Source organism: Humulus lupulus, chromosome 6 (assembly GCF_963169125.1).
Source record: "Humulus lupulus chromosome 6, drHumLupu1.1, whole genome shotgun sequence".
In the NCBI taxonomy this organism is placed as follows: domain Eukaryota; kingdom Viridiplantae; phylum Streptophyta; class Magnoliopsida; order Rosales; family Cannabaceae; genus Humulus; species Humulus lupulus.
Window position 1 is genome coordinate 41,992,028 of NC_084798.1, and position 15,796 is coordinate 42,007,823.

General features: G+C 40.3%; 2 protein-coding genes and 1 non-coding gene across 3 annotated transcripts; 2 read left to right on the forward strand and 1 right to left on the reverse strand.

Annotated features, from left to right (window-relative positions):
* Positions 1-10,607: 10,607 nt before the first annotated feature.
* LOC133787622 (small nucleolar RNA R71) lies at positions 10,608-10,714 on the reverse strand. Its single transcript, XR_009872631.1, has one exon. It is a non-coding gene; the product is annotated as a small nucleolar RNA R71 (small nucleolar RNA).
* A 1,157-nt stretch (positions 10,715-11,871) lies between these two features.
* Positions 11,872-12,657, forward strand: LOC133785011 (uncharacterized). Its single transcript, XM_062224270.1, has 2 exons — positions 11,872-12,118; positions 12,194-12,657. The coding sequence occupies exons 1-2, from the start codon at positions 11,872-11,874 to the stop codon at positions 12,655-12,657; spliced, it is 711 nt and encodes a 236-aa protein (XP_062080254.1).
* Positions 12,658-14,965: 2,308 nt separating this feature from the next.
* On the forward strand, positions 14,966-15,385 carry LOC133785012 (uncharacterized). Its single transcript, XM_062224271.1, has one exon. It carries the CDS (start codon positions 14,966-14,968, stop codon positions 15,383-15,385), a length of 420 nt encoding a protein of 139 aa, XP_062080255.1.
* Positions 15,386-15,796: the final 411 nt, after the last annotated feature.

The window sequence follows — 15,796 nt, forward strand, 5'->3', positions numbered from 1 at the left end:
ATATAGACATTATGGTGCCCAAATTTTATTAGACTTAAGAAAATTAACATTAATTAGGAAATTAATCATCACTTTTAGGTAATGTTGAAAAAATAATTAATTTGATAAATTAAGTAATTTATAATATATATGAAAATTCATTAATAAATTTTCATTGAAAATAATAATTATTATTTAATTAAATAAATAAGTAAAAGTATAATTATAATTAAAGCTAGTAAACTGATAAATAATTTAATTATTAAATATTTTTTTAAAATTAATTAATTATTAACTAAATTATTTAATAAAAGTTTAATTATTATTTAAAAATAAATCATTTAAAAATAAAATTGGTATTAATAATTAATTAAGTAAATAAAAGTTTAAGTATAATTAAAAAACAATTAATAATTCACTAAATAATTATAGTTAACAAAATATAACTAATAAATAATTAAATAATCTTAAAAATATATTGTAATAAATTACTAATTAATTAAAAAAATTATAAATAAGATTAATAAATAAAATTATATTACTAATTTACTCATAAGCCCAAAAATAAAATTGCATAAGACATAATAATTTATTCTTTCTTAACACATCATAATTTGATATTTTGAAAATAAGATATCATAATTACCTATGTTGTCCGTGATTTGGTCTTCCGACACGTGGCAATTAGGAGTAATTAGTGACAGGCCATGAAGTCCTCGGGGCATGAGTTGGGGATGTCTCCAGGTGAGCCCCCCCCCCCCCCCCCCCGAGGTCTTATCTCAGGCGAGGATGTCTCCAAGTGAGACCACGTTCCGAGCGAGTTTCCGAAGTATGGATACCTCCAAGTGAAGCCATGCCCGAGGTCTTCCCTCGGGGAGAAGGTGCCTTCAAGTGAGTTCACACCCCGAGGAGCCCTTCTCACTTGGCCAATCTCCAAGTCTAGGACTCCGATCCTCAGGCCCGGAATTGATGTCAGGTGTCATTCACTGCAAGTGTGGGCCTCGAGAAGATAATCTGACAACTTTTGGTGATCCTCAATTAGTGGCGTCGAGTTTGTACACTAGAAAATCGAGATTTACCACATCGCCGCCTGACATGGGCAAACGTGCGCCGCACCCTGACAGTCACAGATATGTTTCCCATAAAGTTGGTGTGTGACTTTCCGCAATGGGCCCTATAGAATCCGCGTGGGCCATGGTCCTTATTTTAACACAACCCTTTATGTATTAACTTAACATTAATACCCTTATATTAATGAGAGATGATAAAGATTAATGACCCCAGCCTCTATAAATAGGGTTAGTATATCTCCTTGTAAAGGGTTCGGTTTTTTAAAGAAAGAAACTCTGTACTCAGTGCAATATATATGCTGCTTGAGAATCACCATTGAAGCTTGCTACTACAAGCTTCAAGCTCACTAAATAATAGATACTCATGGACTAGGCCTCTTTTATAGCCTGAACCACGTAAAACCTTGTGTTCTTCCCTTGTTTGTCCTTTAATCTCTCAGATTATGTTGGCAGCGAAAAGACAGTCAACATTTTGGTGCTTTCATTGAGAGCTTGAAGAAACCTTGGAAAACAGTCATGGTGACCACTCGAAAGAATGCACCAGACGATATCACCCCTCACATCACAGCTGAGGGAGGGGAAACCAGTCACATGCCGCCGCAAGACCACCCTAATGCAGTGGAGGACTACAACGAAAATACTAAGTACGACGACAATTGTGTCGGGGGCAACGATGAGTACTATGAGGAGGAATATCCTCATTCCATGGACGCGGAGACACCAAAAGTGGTGGCGCTCTGTGACTAGGTGCCCACTCAACAGCAGAAGATCGACACCAAAGAGGGTAATATCGCTGCTCTGCAGGAGATGTTTAATGCCATGAGGGCTACTTTGGCGGCCCAAGGTTTGTGAGTGGACCCCCATGGAGAAGTATTGTCTGGGCAGCCAACTGGTATGCCCCCTGTGCCCTCAGCTAGAATGCCACCTGTCACTCTAGCCGGTGTGCCTCCCGACTACCTAGCTGAGTTGGCGCGAGATCCTCCAGCTGGCGTGCCTCTCTATCCCCAGCTGGAGATGGAACCCCATTTTTGCCACAAGATCGTGGCAAAGGTAAGGTTCATGATAACCCTGCTCCCAAATCAAAGCAGGCTGATCAAAAACCCAAAGACAACCATGTCCTGAGGCCATCTAGCATAAGTGAAGGCCTAGGAGCTCGAAGACACCATCAGGGCGCCAGTGTCTGTGGTGCCCGGAGCATTCTGTCCAGGCATGCCAATACGGATCGCGCGAGGCCCAGAGGTGGTGTCCCCCAGGAACCTCATCATCACAACAGGAACAAGGGCCAAGGGGCCAGCATGCAAAATTTCCCTTTCAGCATAAAGCGCGACATCAACATCTCGGTTAATAATCAGAAGGTTGAGTCTGATGGGGAAACGGAGGCTCATCCCGAGGACAATGGTGTATTCTGAGGTCAGGCTAACCTGCGGGTCGACCTTAATGCTCATCGATGCAATAAGACCCACGGGCATGAGCCCACAAAGAAAGGTTCATCAGACCTCAGGGACAATCTCAACGCCCGAAGGAGAGATTACCCGGCACAAAGCGCCAACCAAGACCGCGACCCGCTCCACACGAAATTAGAGAGCTTGAAAAGGATCATGACTTGGATGACGAAGATGGGGAGCTATGTGCTCCTCATATAGTGGAAGCCCCTTTGCCGCAAGGCTTCAAGATGTCTGCCATCATGTCTTATGATGGTGGCACGAGACAACGAGACGAGTGGTTCAAGAAACACAGGCCAAGATCCATTCAGTCGTGGCACCAACTCTCAGCTTCCTTCTGGAGACAGCTTATAGCATCTCGGATGGTGAGCTTCGAGGTCAATACTTTGGCCAATATAAATCAAAGACCCTCAATGAGTATATCAAACGCTTTAAAGAGGAAGCTACGAGGACCAAGATGGTTAACGATGGCCAAAAACTGATGGCATTGCAGGTGGCATCCGCGTGGGTTCCCCGTTGTGTGATGACCTCCAGCAGAGAAGGTGCTGACAGCTCGATGACTTCATCCGTTGAGCACAAGAATATATCAGCTGGGAGGATGCCCAGATTGGAGCATTTGGGGGGCCTGTCACCTTTCCTGCTCCGATAGCGCCTAGCCCTGTCACTTCAGGGTTCCAGTATCCGCCTTATGCTCCTTTCTAACAAGTTTTGGTGCAGGAATTCTTAGGTTGCTGAAGCATTCTTTCCAGATAGCAAGCATTTCTTGGGTCAACGTGAGAAGTTGTCACCTCAGCAGTATATATCAAGTTTTTTAAATTAACTTGACTTAGGGTGAAGATTAAATGAAGAGATTTGGGCATTTAATTGTGTTAGTGCATGTTTAGCAAAAAGACAACAAATGGGAAGAAAAAGGCCCACGTGGGCTTAAGGAAAATAAAGAAAATGGGTGCCCTAATATCATATATGATCATCCTCGCTTTTGTAACACACGTACAGTAGCAGCAAGGGACACAACTAGTAGCCATTAGAGATGAAAAGTGGAGAAGGAAGAAAAAGAAAAAGAAGAAGAAAGAGAATGATTCAAGAGAGGAGGACCATTTTGGGAACATCTTTTTGGCTTGATTCTCCAACCCTTCTTCTTAATATTTTTTTTCTTTTATTTTCTAAACTATGATTTATTTTGTTATGGGTTGTTTTGATTTTGGATTTGTGCTCTTGAATTCAGCCATGAACTAAAATTTTTTAGGCTTGAATTATTAATTAACGATGTGTCGTAATTCTAATTTTCTAGCATTTTATTTTTGTAATTTACCCATTTTTCATTCAAATGTGCTTGTTGATGAGTTCTTGTTATTTATTGGCCACTAATGGAAAGATATTGAGTTATATTTGTGCTGGGAAGTTTGAATATAATTGATAGATTTGAATGACACAAGTGAATAATCTTGTTAGGTTATGTTTGTGAATAGCATAAGAATGTGCTATTTACCTTGTGTAACCATTATGAATTGATGCTTAAATTCTGGGTTCTTAAACTTGATTGGCATATGAATATGTTAAATTAGCTGAAAGAATTAATACCATAGGATTTGGAAAAGTTCTATGAATTAATTTGGAATTCTTGTTAACTCTGGGTAATTTTGCTGAGATTTTGCTGCAGCAAAACGTACAGGTCAATTGACATAGATGAATTTAATAATTCAAGTCCATTTCACCAAATTGAATTTTTCTTGCTTTTAGATTGTCATCCTAGTTTATTTTGAAGCATTTTCAATTTATTTTTCAACACTATTAAATTTTTTGGTGATTGATTTTTGCACAATTATTTGCTAATTCAATCCATGTGGAGACGATACTCAACTTATCACTTTATTACTTGTTTGTCGATTGTGTACACTTGCACACTTTTAATTTCTTAAATTTATGCAACATTGGCCTTGAATCAATTGCCAGCCCAGATGTCACGGATGACTGACCAAGTCATCACATTCTCTAAGGATGATGCGCGGAGAGTTCACTTCCCGCACCACGATCCTTTAGTGATCGAGAGCCAGGTATCCAACAAGATGATGGCTAGGATCCTGGTGGACAATGGGAGTTCAGTGAACCTCCTGTTTAAGTCCACTTTCGAGAATATCAAGCTAACCACAAGCGACCTGTCCCCGTGCACCTCGACTCTTTACGGATTCTCGAGAGAAGGTTTCATACCAATGGGCCAAATCAAGTTACTTGTGACACTAGGGGAAGAGCCTCTCCAGGCCTTCAAATATTACAATTTCGTGGTGGTATATTGTCCCTCTGCGTATAATGCCATTTTAGGGCATCTGACCTTGGTGAAGTTCGGTGTTGTCACCTTAGTTCGGCATTCGTGCATGAAATTTCCCACGAAGTCAGGAATTGGTACAGTCTGAGGAGACCAGGAAAAGGCAAGGTAATGCTATAACGTCTCCCTCTGGCAACCAATAATGGTATTTGAGGCAAGCGACCACGAACATTCTCTTCCCAAGAATGTGGATGTGCTAGCGGTACTGGCTGAAGAGGCAGATGAGCTGGACCTGCAGGTTCAAGAAGAGAGGGTGGTCGTGCTAGTGGAGGAAGTCGATGATTTGACTCTTGATGCAGCCACTCCTTATAGGAGAGCAAGATTAGGAAAAATCTGGAGGAGAAAGTCTAAAACTCGCTCTTAGCCTTCCTCTGGGAAAACCAGGATGTCTTCGCCTGATCTCACTCCAACATGACATGAATTGACCCAAATATCATTTTTCATGCCTTGAATGTCGATCCAAATGTCAGTCCAATCCAACAGAAATGGAGGACGTTTGATCAAAATAGAGCAAAAGCCCTAAAGGCGAAAGTGGACAAATTGCTTGCGAATGGTTTCATCCGGGGCACACAACAACCCAAGTGGGTATCCAATTCGGTCCTCATGCCTAAGCCAAACAACACCTGGAGGACCTGCATAGACTTCTCTGACCTGAATAAGGCATGTCCTAAGGATTGCTTCCCACTGCAGAAGATCGATCAGATGGTTGATACGACCTCCGAGTATGAACTTTTGTCCTTCATGAACGCATACTAAGGGTATAACCAGATTTCCATGCATTTCATGGACCAAGAGCACACTAGCTTCCAAAGGGACAAGGGATTTTACATCTATAAGGTGATACCCTTCAGACTAAAGAATGTTGGGGCCACCTATCAAAGGCTCATGAACCGAATGTTCAAAGAGTAGTTAGGAAGGAATATGGAGATGTATGTGGATGACATGCTGGTGAAGTCTCGAATGACCCCCGACCACGTGAGGGACTTCGTGGAGGTGTTTTTGGTGCTTCAAAAGTTTGGAATGAAGCTAAATTCCCAAAAGTACACTTTTAGCGTTGCCTCAGGAAAATTCCTGGGCTTCATCGTCAGTGCAAGAGGAATAGAGGCAAACCCCGAAAAATATTAAAGCCCTGGTCAACATGCCATCTCCCCGAAGGAAAAAAGATATCCAAAACCTCACTGGGAGGATCGTTTATCTGAGTCATTTTATTGACAAGGCGACGGACAAGTGCATCCCGTTCTTTGACATCCTCCGAGGAGGAGAAAGGTTTGAATGGGCGGAGGAATGTGAGCAAGCGTTCTAGCAACTGAAGGCTCATATGGAAAACCCTCATATCCTATCAAATCCTGTGGATAAGGAACCCATCTTACTCTACATGGTTATCTCTGAGACTTCAAAAAGTGTCACCTTAGTCCGCGAGGAGGGCCGTATCCAATACCCCGTGTACTATGTGAGCAAAAGGCTCCTCGGAGCGGAGACTAGGTACCCGTTCATGGAGAATTTGACCTTTTGCCCGATGGTAGCTTCTGTGAATCCAAGGCCCTACTTCCAGGCGCATCACATCAAAGTCCTCACAAACCACCCCTTACGGCAAGTTCTGAAAAAATCGGAGTCATCCGGGAGACTTGTGAAGTGGGCTATCGAACTTAGTCAGCTCGACATCGCTTATCTCCCAAGGATGGCCATAAAGGGGCATGCACTAGCAAATTTCATCTCCGAGTGGATGGGAAATCATGAAGGACCTATGAGAACCCCGATAGATGGGCCCATGTGGAAGTTGTATGTCGATGGGTTGTCAAATGAAAATAGGGTCAGGGCAGGTCTTATTTTAGTATCCACCAAAGGGCACAAGGTCCACAGCGCCCTATGATTTGGGTTCAACCCCGCCAACAATGAAGCAGAGTATGAGGCGCTGATTGTTGGGCTTCGAGTTGTGCTTGAGCTTAAAGCTGAGGGCCCCGAGATTTTCAATGACTCGCAACGAGTAGTTAATCATGTACTCGGGGAGTACCAGGCCCGAGGAACAAAAATGGTTGATTACCTAGCAAAGACCCAAGATATGCTACAAGGCTTCATAAAATTCACAATTCGACAAGTGCCACAAGAACATAACTCGAACGTTGACGCCCTGGCCAAGCTTGCAATCACCAAGGACACTGAACTGATCATTGTAGTCCCCATTGACTACTTGTCTTCTCCGAGCATCTCATTTAGGGCTGGCAATTTTTGATACGACACTATGACACGACTCGAAAACGACACAAAATAAATGGGTTTGGGTGACACATTTAATTTTCGTGTCATAATCATGTCGACACGTTTAACACGTTTATTAAACGTGTCATTTTCGGGTCAACACGCTTAACCCGAAAATGACACGCTTAAGACACGTTTAAGATGATATAAACATTTTAATTTATTTATATTATGTTAATCGTGTCAACTTCATGTCAATTTCGTGTCGTGTCATTACACGTTTAATTATGTATTAATCGTGTCAGTTTTAGATTTATGTCAAATGACAAATTTATTAAACGTGTTATCGTGTCATGTCGTGTCACCTGCTAAGATAATCGTGTCGTGTACGGGTTTGGATTTCTGACACGAACAATAATCGTGTCATGTTCGTGTTTACTCTAATCGTGTCGTGTCATAATCGCATCGACACGATTATGACACGATAACACGAATTGCCAGGCCTAATCTCAGTGCCCGAGGAAGTGGAGGCGATCCAGCCCCAGGAAGGGTGGATTGAACCCATAATTAAATATCTCATCTCATGGGAGTTTCTGTAGGAAAAGAAAGTAGCTCAAAAGCTACTCTACCAGGCGCCTCAGTACATTATCATGGACAACAAGTTGTACAGGCGAGGATATTCATTTCCCCTACTACGGTGCTTGTCCAGGCAGGAAGCCAATATGATACTCTGAGAGGTGCATGAAGGTTTTTGCGAGGACCACACAAGGGGCAGAGTCTTGCCAAAAAGATCTTAAGACAAGGATACTTCTAGGCCACCATGAACAGAGATGCGATGAACTATATTAAGAAATGTAACAAGAGCCAGCGCTTTGCCAACATACCTCAAGCTCCTTTGAATGAGGTTACTCAACTTACAAGTCCTTGGCTCTTTGCGGCCTGGGGGATCGATCTTATCGGGTCACTACCCACAAGAAAGGGAGGTGTAAAGTATGCGATAGTGGTGGTTGACTACTTCACGAAGTGGGTCGAGGCCGAGCCACTCGTTACTATCACGTCCAAGAAGGTGTTTTATTTTGTCATAAAGAATATCGTTTGCTATTACGGGCTTCCTCAGAAGATAGTCTCTGACAACGGTCTGCAGTTCGACAGTGAGGTGCTCGCAGATTTCTGTCAGCGACATAGAGTCATGAAAAGCTTTTCTTCCATCGCCCACCCGCAGGAAAACGGGTAGGTGGAAGCAATCAACAAGACGTTTAAAGCCACCTTAAAGAAAAGGCATGAGCAAGCGAAAGGGGCCTAGACTGAGGAGCTGCCTAGGTTAATGTGGAGTGATAACTCTATGATATAGAGTTATCTAGTCTTCTTTTACACTTGATTTTATTAGAAAAGAGTGTTGAATTGAGTCTTTAATTGTTAATGTTTTAGATAGTTTGATCTTTGTGTCTTGTGTAGTATAATTTTAGAGTTGAGTTTGTTTTAGCTATTTTAGACTTAAATAATTATTTTGCTTTCATTTTCTATGATAAAGGGGCTAAAGCTAGTTTGGGAAGCAAAAGGGGTGGAAAAGTTGGCAAGAAATAGTGGAAACATGCTTAAATATGCAATTTTGCTAAGAGGATTGCTGTAGCATTCTGGAGCTGCGTGGTCAACTATAGCCCAGCTGGAAAAAGTCACTGCTGAGTGGCTTTTCCAGCTAGCGTGAGGTGTAAAAATAGCCACAGGGGCTCTCTTATGTCAGAATTATGATGGACTAAAGAAAGGTGGGCCTAAAAGGGGAAAAGTAGTGGATTGGGCTTGCTAATTTTAGAAGGGAATTGTACCCTAGGGTAAAAAGGGAGCATCACGTGAAAGAGGAAGGGGGAAGCCATTTTTTGGGGAGATTGGGAGAGCTGCAAGTATAGAGAAAAAGAGGAATAAGGAGAAGTACAAGAAGTCCAAGAAGAGAAAAGAAGAGGAATCTTCCATCACCATTGAAAAAAATTTGTTCTTACTCTATCTCTCTCTCTCTCTCTCTCTCTCTCTCTCTCTCTCTCTCTCTCTCTCGATTTGTATTTCCTCTTTTGATTTGTGAATTTTGATACTCATGGGCAGAATTGAAAGTGGATTTATGCTCTTTCAACAAGCCATGAACTAATCTTTTGACTTGAATTGTTGATGAACTCTATGTCTTAATTCTAACTTTCTAGCACTTTATTTTAGTAATTTACTCATTGTTCATTCAATTGTGCTCAATGATGAATTCTTGTTATTGCTTGATCACCAATTACAATATATTGAGTTATATTTATGCTAGGAAGTTTGAATATAATAGATACATTTTAATGGCACAGGTGGATAATCTTGTTAGATTATGTTTGTGAATAGCACAGGAATGTGTTATTTGCCTTGTGTAACAATGATGAATTGATGCTTGATTCTAGGTTCTTTAACTTGATTGGCATAGGAATATGTTAAATTAGGTGGAATAATTAATATCATGGGTGTCAGAAAAGTTTTATGAACTTGTTTTGAATTCTTGTTAACTCTGGGTAATTTGCTAAGATTTTGTTGCACCAAAACGTACAAGTCAATTAACTGAGAGAGATTTAATAATTCAAGCCTATTTTAACCAATCGATTTTATCTCACTTTCATATTAGCATTGCAGTTTATTTTTTAGCATTTTTAATTGATTTCAAGTAGTGTTAGCTTACAAAAATCAAAACAATTTTATTTGGTCACTCTTGTGTAATTGTTTGGTAATTAATTGACACATTTAGTTTTAATTTGCAATCTCTGGGGAGACGATCTTGTATACTTATCACTTTATTACATGTTTTGTGATTGTGTACACTTGCACATGTTTGATTAAATATTACCACAACAAGTTTTTGGTGTCATTTTCGGGGATTGAAATTAGAATTTTGTGTATTATTAATTACTTTGCAATTTGTTTTCCTTATTTCGCACTAATCTTGTTTGCTTGTTCTTGTGCATCGCTAGATTGATTCGGTTGCATGAACGAGCATCAAGACTTGAGCTAGCCCCTATTGACCCTAAGATTGAACGTACATTTCAAATAAGGCTAAGGGAGCAATGAGTTCAAATTCACCTTGCTATGGCTCAAGAAGGTGAAGGGGATGAGGAAATTAGAGCTCCACCCATGCTTAATGCGGCTATGGGAGCCGTTAATGTAGCAGCCAATGCTTTGAATGATGCTAATGCAATTGTTATGGTCATTGAAAGAGAAAGGGGCATAAGGGAGTACGCTACCCCAATGTTTAAAGAGCTGAATCCTGGTATTGTTAGGCCCGAAATTCAAGCTACTCAGTTTGAGTTGAAGCCCGCGATGTTCCAAATGTTGCAAACAGTGGGTCAATTTAGTGGGCTGCCTACAGAAGATCCTCATTTCCATCTTCGTTCATTTTTGGAGGTGAGTGATTGATTCAAGTTGCAAGGCGTTACTGAAGAGGCCTTGAGGTTGAAGTTGTTTCCTTTTTCTCTAAGGGACAGAGCTAGAGCTTGGCTCAATACACTTCCTTCCGACTCAATGACTACGTGGCATGAGCTAGCTGAGAAATTTTTGATGAAGTACTTCCCTCCAACAAAAAATTCTAAGTTTTGGAATGAGATTATTTCTTTTCAATAGTTGGAGGATGAGTCGGTATATGATGCTTGGGAAAGGTTCAAAGAGTTATTGAGGAAGTTTCCACATCATGGCATCCCTCATTGCATTCAAATGGAGACTTTTTATAATGGTCTCAATGCTTCCACACGCATGGTGTTAGATGCTTCGGCGAATGGGGTTATTATTTTTAAGTCCTACAATGAAGCATATGATATTTTGGAGCGGATAGCCAATAATAATTACCAGTGGTCTAATGATAGAGCTTCAACGGGAGGGAAAGTAGCGGGCATTCATGAAGTAGACGCTTTAACAGCTTTGACCGCTCAAGTTGCATATATGAACAACCTTTTGAAAACCATGAGTATGGGGGTAACTTACATTCAGCTCCTATGGATCAAGTAGCAAAAGTCTCTTGTGTTTATTGTGGATATGGGCATACATTTGATAGTTGTCCATCTAATCCCGCTTCGGTTTGTTATGTGGGGAATCAAAATACCAATTGCAACAATCCTTATTCTAACTCTTATCATCTGGGTTGGAGGAATCATCTAAATTTTTCTTGGGGAGGTCAAGGATCTAGTTCAAGTGGTGTAGCCATTCCAAACAAGCCTACTTATCCATCGGGTTTTTTCCTAACAACAACCAAGGGCTCAACCTCCTCCTCCACAAGTATCTCAAATGAGCTCTTTGGAGAATTTGATGAAAGAATATATGGCAAAGAATGATGCAGTGATTCAAAGTCAAGCAGCATCTTTGAGGAACCTAGAGATTCAAATGGGACAGTTAGCTAAGGAGTTAAGTAATAGACCACAAGGCACCTTGCCTAGTGATACTGAAAATTCAAGGAGAGATGGTAAGGAGCATTGCAAGGCAGTTACCTTGAGGAGTGGTAGAAATCTGGAGTTTAATGAGGATAATCCTTAGAGAAAAAAACGATCCCACTTCAATCCAAAGTAGTGTGGAAAAGGAAGTAAGAGTTGGGAGTTCGAATATGTTAAATGTTGATCCTGAAGCAAATGTTGCAGTAATTCCGCTGCAAAATTCATCAGAGAATCCAATGAGCAAACCACCTCCACCTTTTCCTCAACAATTTTAAAAGCAGCAACAAGATGGTCAATTCTGAAGATTTTTAGATGTTTTGAAATAGCTTCAAATCAATATACCGTTGGTGGAAGCTTTGGAACAAATGCCTAACTATGTGAAGTTTTTGAAGGATATTTTAACCAAGAATATGAGACTTAGAGTATTTTAAATGGTGGCTTTTACTGAAGGTTGTAGTGCTATATTGAAGAATAAAATTCCTCCTAAATTGAAAGATCTAGGCAGTTTTGCAATTCCTTGTTCTATTGGTGGTATAGATGTCGGTAGAGCACTTGGTGACTTAGGGGATAGTATTAATTTGATGCCCATGTCGATTTTCAAGAATTTGGGAATTGGAGAAGCAAGGCCAACCACTGTCACTTTACAATTAGCGGGTCGATCTATGGCACACCCGGAAGGCAAGATTGAAGATGTACTTTAGCAAGTTGATAAATTTATTTTTTTGGTGGATTTCATTATTCTTGATTATGAAGTGGATAGAGATGTTCCAATAATTTTGGGAAGACCATTTCTTGCCCCCGGATGGACTTTGATTGATGTTCAAAATGGAGAGCTTACTATGAGAATGAATGACCAACAAGTGACCTTTAATGTGTTCAATTCTATGAACTTTCTGGATGAGATTGAGGAATGTTCTTCTTTGAGTGTGATTGATACTATTGTGTCTAAAAAACTACTAAAAGAAACTTGTAAAGATGGATTGGGAGTGATTTCACTTGAAGAGCTTGAAGAAATGAGTAAAGATGAAGAAACCCAAGTTACATGGGTAGAATCCAAGCAGTCTTTTACTAAAGTTGGAAGGAATTTTAAGTCCTTAGAGTTATCGGAAAGAAATTTCAAGCCTTCCAAGTCATCTATTCAAGAACCACCAAAGTTGGAATTGAAGCCTTTGCCTAATCATTTGAAATATGCTTATTTGGGTTGTGAAGAGACTTAACTGGTGATTATTTCTGCGTTGTTGGGGGTTGAAAAAGAGAATATGTTGCTTGATGTGTTGAAGAAATACAAGAAGGCTATTGGTTGGACTATGGCAGATATAAAGGGTATAAGTCCGTCACTTTGTATGCATAAGATTTTGCTGGAGGTTCCTGTAGCAATTCTGTTGAACAACAACAAAGGCTTAACCCCATTATGAAGAAAGTGGTAAAAAAGGAGGTGATTAAGTGGCTTATTGCTGGTATTATTTACCCAATCTCAGATAGCTCGTGGGTCAGCCCAGTTCAATGTGTTCCCAAGTAAGGGGGAGTCACCGTGGTAGCTAATGATAAAAATGAGTTGATTCCCACAAGGACGGTGATGGGTTGGCGTGTTTGTATGGATTATCGGAAGCTAAATAAAGCAACAAGAAAAGATCATTTCCCGCTGACTTTTATTTATCAAATGCTTTAGACTAGCAGGGAAGGAGTATTATTGCTTTTGGGATGGGTATTCAAGCTACAATAAAATTTCTATTGCTCCTGAAGATCAAGGAAAAACTACATTTACTTGCCCATATGGTACATTTTCTTTCATGAGGATACCTTTGGGTTATGTAACGCACCCGCTACATTTCAACGTTGCATGACGGCTATTTTTTCAGATATGGTGGAGAAAACCCTTGAAGTGTTTATGGATGATTTTTCGGTGTTTGGTGAATCTTATGATGTGAAGAAACAAACTAGGTGCTTAATTGGGAAAAGTGTCATTTTATGGTGCAAGAAGACATTGTATTGGGTCATCGGATTTCTAACAAAGGCATTGAGGTAGATAGAGCCAAGATTGAAGTCATTGAGAAGTTGCCACCACCTACTTCAGTCAAGGGAATTCAAAGTTTCTTGGGGCATGCAGGATTCTATAGGAGGTTTATCAAAGATTTCTCAGAAATCTCTAAGCATATTTATTCTCTACTTGAGAAAAATCTAGCTTTTGAGTTTACTAATGAGTGTCAAGAGGCCTTTGTAACTTTGAAGAAAGCTTTTATATCTGCCCCTATTACTGTGGCGCCTGATTAGTCTTTTCCTTTTGAGCTTATGTGCGATGCTAGTGATTTTACTGTAGGAGTTGTACTTGGCCAAAGAAAAGAGAAGGTGTTTCATTCCATCTAGTATGCAAGCAAGACACTGGTCGATGCTCAATTGAACTACACTACCACTGAGAAAGAACTTTTGGCTGTGGTATTTTCATTTGATAAGTTTAGAGCATACCTTTTTGGGACTAAGGTTGTGGTGTACACGGACCATTCCGCCATCAAGTATCTCATTGCAAAGAAGGATGCCAAGCCAAGACTCATTCATTAGGTGTTGATTCTTCAAGAATTTGGTTTGGGAATTCGTGATAGAAAAGGAATGGAGAATCAAGTAGCTGACCATCTTTTTAGACATGAAGACGATAAGATGGATGATTCTGAGCAGCCAATTAAAGAGACATTTCCAGATGAGCAACTCTTGGTGGTGAGACAAGATTCAATTCCATGGTATGCTGATTTTGCGAATTATTTGGTGAGTGGGAGGAATCCACTGGAATTGAAGGGTCAACAACTTAAGAAATTCTTTCATGATGTCAAGTCTTATTATTGGGATGAACCAGTTCTTTATAAATAATATTCCGATCAAGTGATGAGGCGTTGTGTTCCGGAAGAGGAGGTTGATAGCATTCTTGAACATTGTCATTCAGCTCCCTATGGAGGGCATTTTGGTGGGCAAAGGACCGCCGCAAAATTTTTCCAATCGGGTTATTATCGGCCTTCTATTTTCAAGGAGGCTCATAAATTTGCTAAAAGATGTGATAGATGCCAACAGGTTGGTAATATTTCAGCACGAAATGAGATACCATTGAATGTCATCCTTGATGTGGAGTTGTTCAATTTTTGGGGCATTGACTTTATGGGACCTTTCCCTCCTTCCTTTGGGAACTTGTACATTTTGGTGGTTGTAGATTATGTATCAAAATGGGTTGAAGCAATACCAAATCCCAGCAATGATACTAAGGAGGTGATGAAATTCTTACATAAGCATGTGTTTACTCGCTTTGGTACACCAAGAGCGCTTATTAGTGATGAGGGTACCCACTTTGTCGAAAAAAAATTGGCTTCCCTCTTAGTTAAATATAGTGTGCAACACAAGATTGCTACAGCCTACCACCCTCAAATAAATGGTCAAGCAGAAATATCCAATTTAGAGATCAAGGGAATTCTAGAGAAAGTGGTGAATCCTAGTAGAGAAGAAGATTGGTCTCAAAGATTGGATGATGCTCTTTGGGCCTAAAGAATGGCTTTCAAAACCCTTTTGGGAATGTCACCTTATTATTTGGTTTTTGGGAAAGCTTGCCATTTTCCCATTGAGTTGGAGCATAAGGTATATTGGGCCACTAAGAAGTTGAATATGGATCTCCAAGCTGCCGGAGAAGCTCGTAAATTGCAATTAAATGAGCAAGAAGATATGAGGTTGTTCTCCTATGAAAATGTTAAGCTTTATAAGGAGAAAACCAAGAGGTGGCATGACCAGAAAATTCAATCTCGAGTCTTTGAGAAGGGACAGCAAGTGTTGCTCTTTAACTCACGTTTGAAGTTGTTTCCTGGCAAATTGAAGTCCCGTTGGTCATGCCCATTCACCGTGGTGAGAGTTTATCCCTTTGGAGTAGTTGAAGCACGAGAAAACCTCTATCACTTTGGAGGATCCTTAAAGTAGTTGTTGTTTTGGGTTGTCCAGTAATTCAGGCACTATCTTCAGAACAACCCAAAGACAGAAGTGTAAAATACTATGTATATAAAAAATACAAGACATATAGGTATTTGTTTTTCTAAGCACTTTTAGTTCTTTATTTTTGTTAGTTTAATTTTATGTGATTGTGTTGTTTTTGGAAGTGGAGTTACGTTTGCTCTTGTGTTTCAGGGGTTCAAAGGTGAGAAATTGGTGTTTTGGAAGTAATTTTTGGGTCTGATGGTATTGCAAACTTTTTTCTTCAACAAACAGGGAGCAAAACTAGATCCCATTCTCGAAAAATAGAAGGGTTTCGTCAAAAATTTGGTGAAGCAAAAATTTTGCAATTTGGAGCATGCACAAGTCAGCGAGACTTGTGATGCATCACCACAGTGGGGC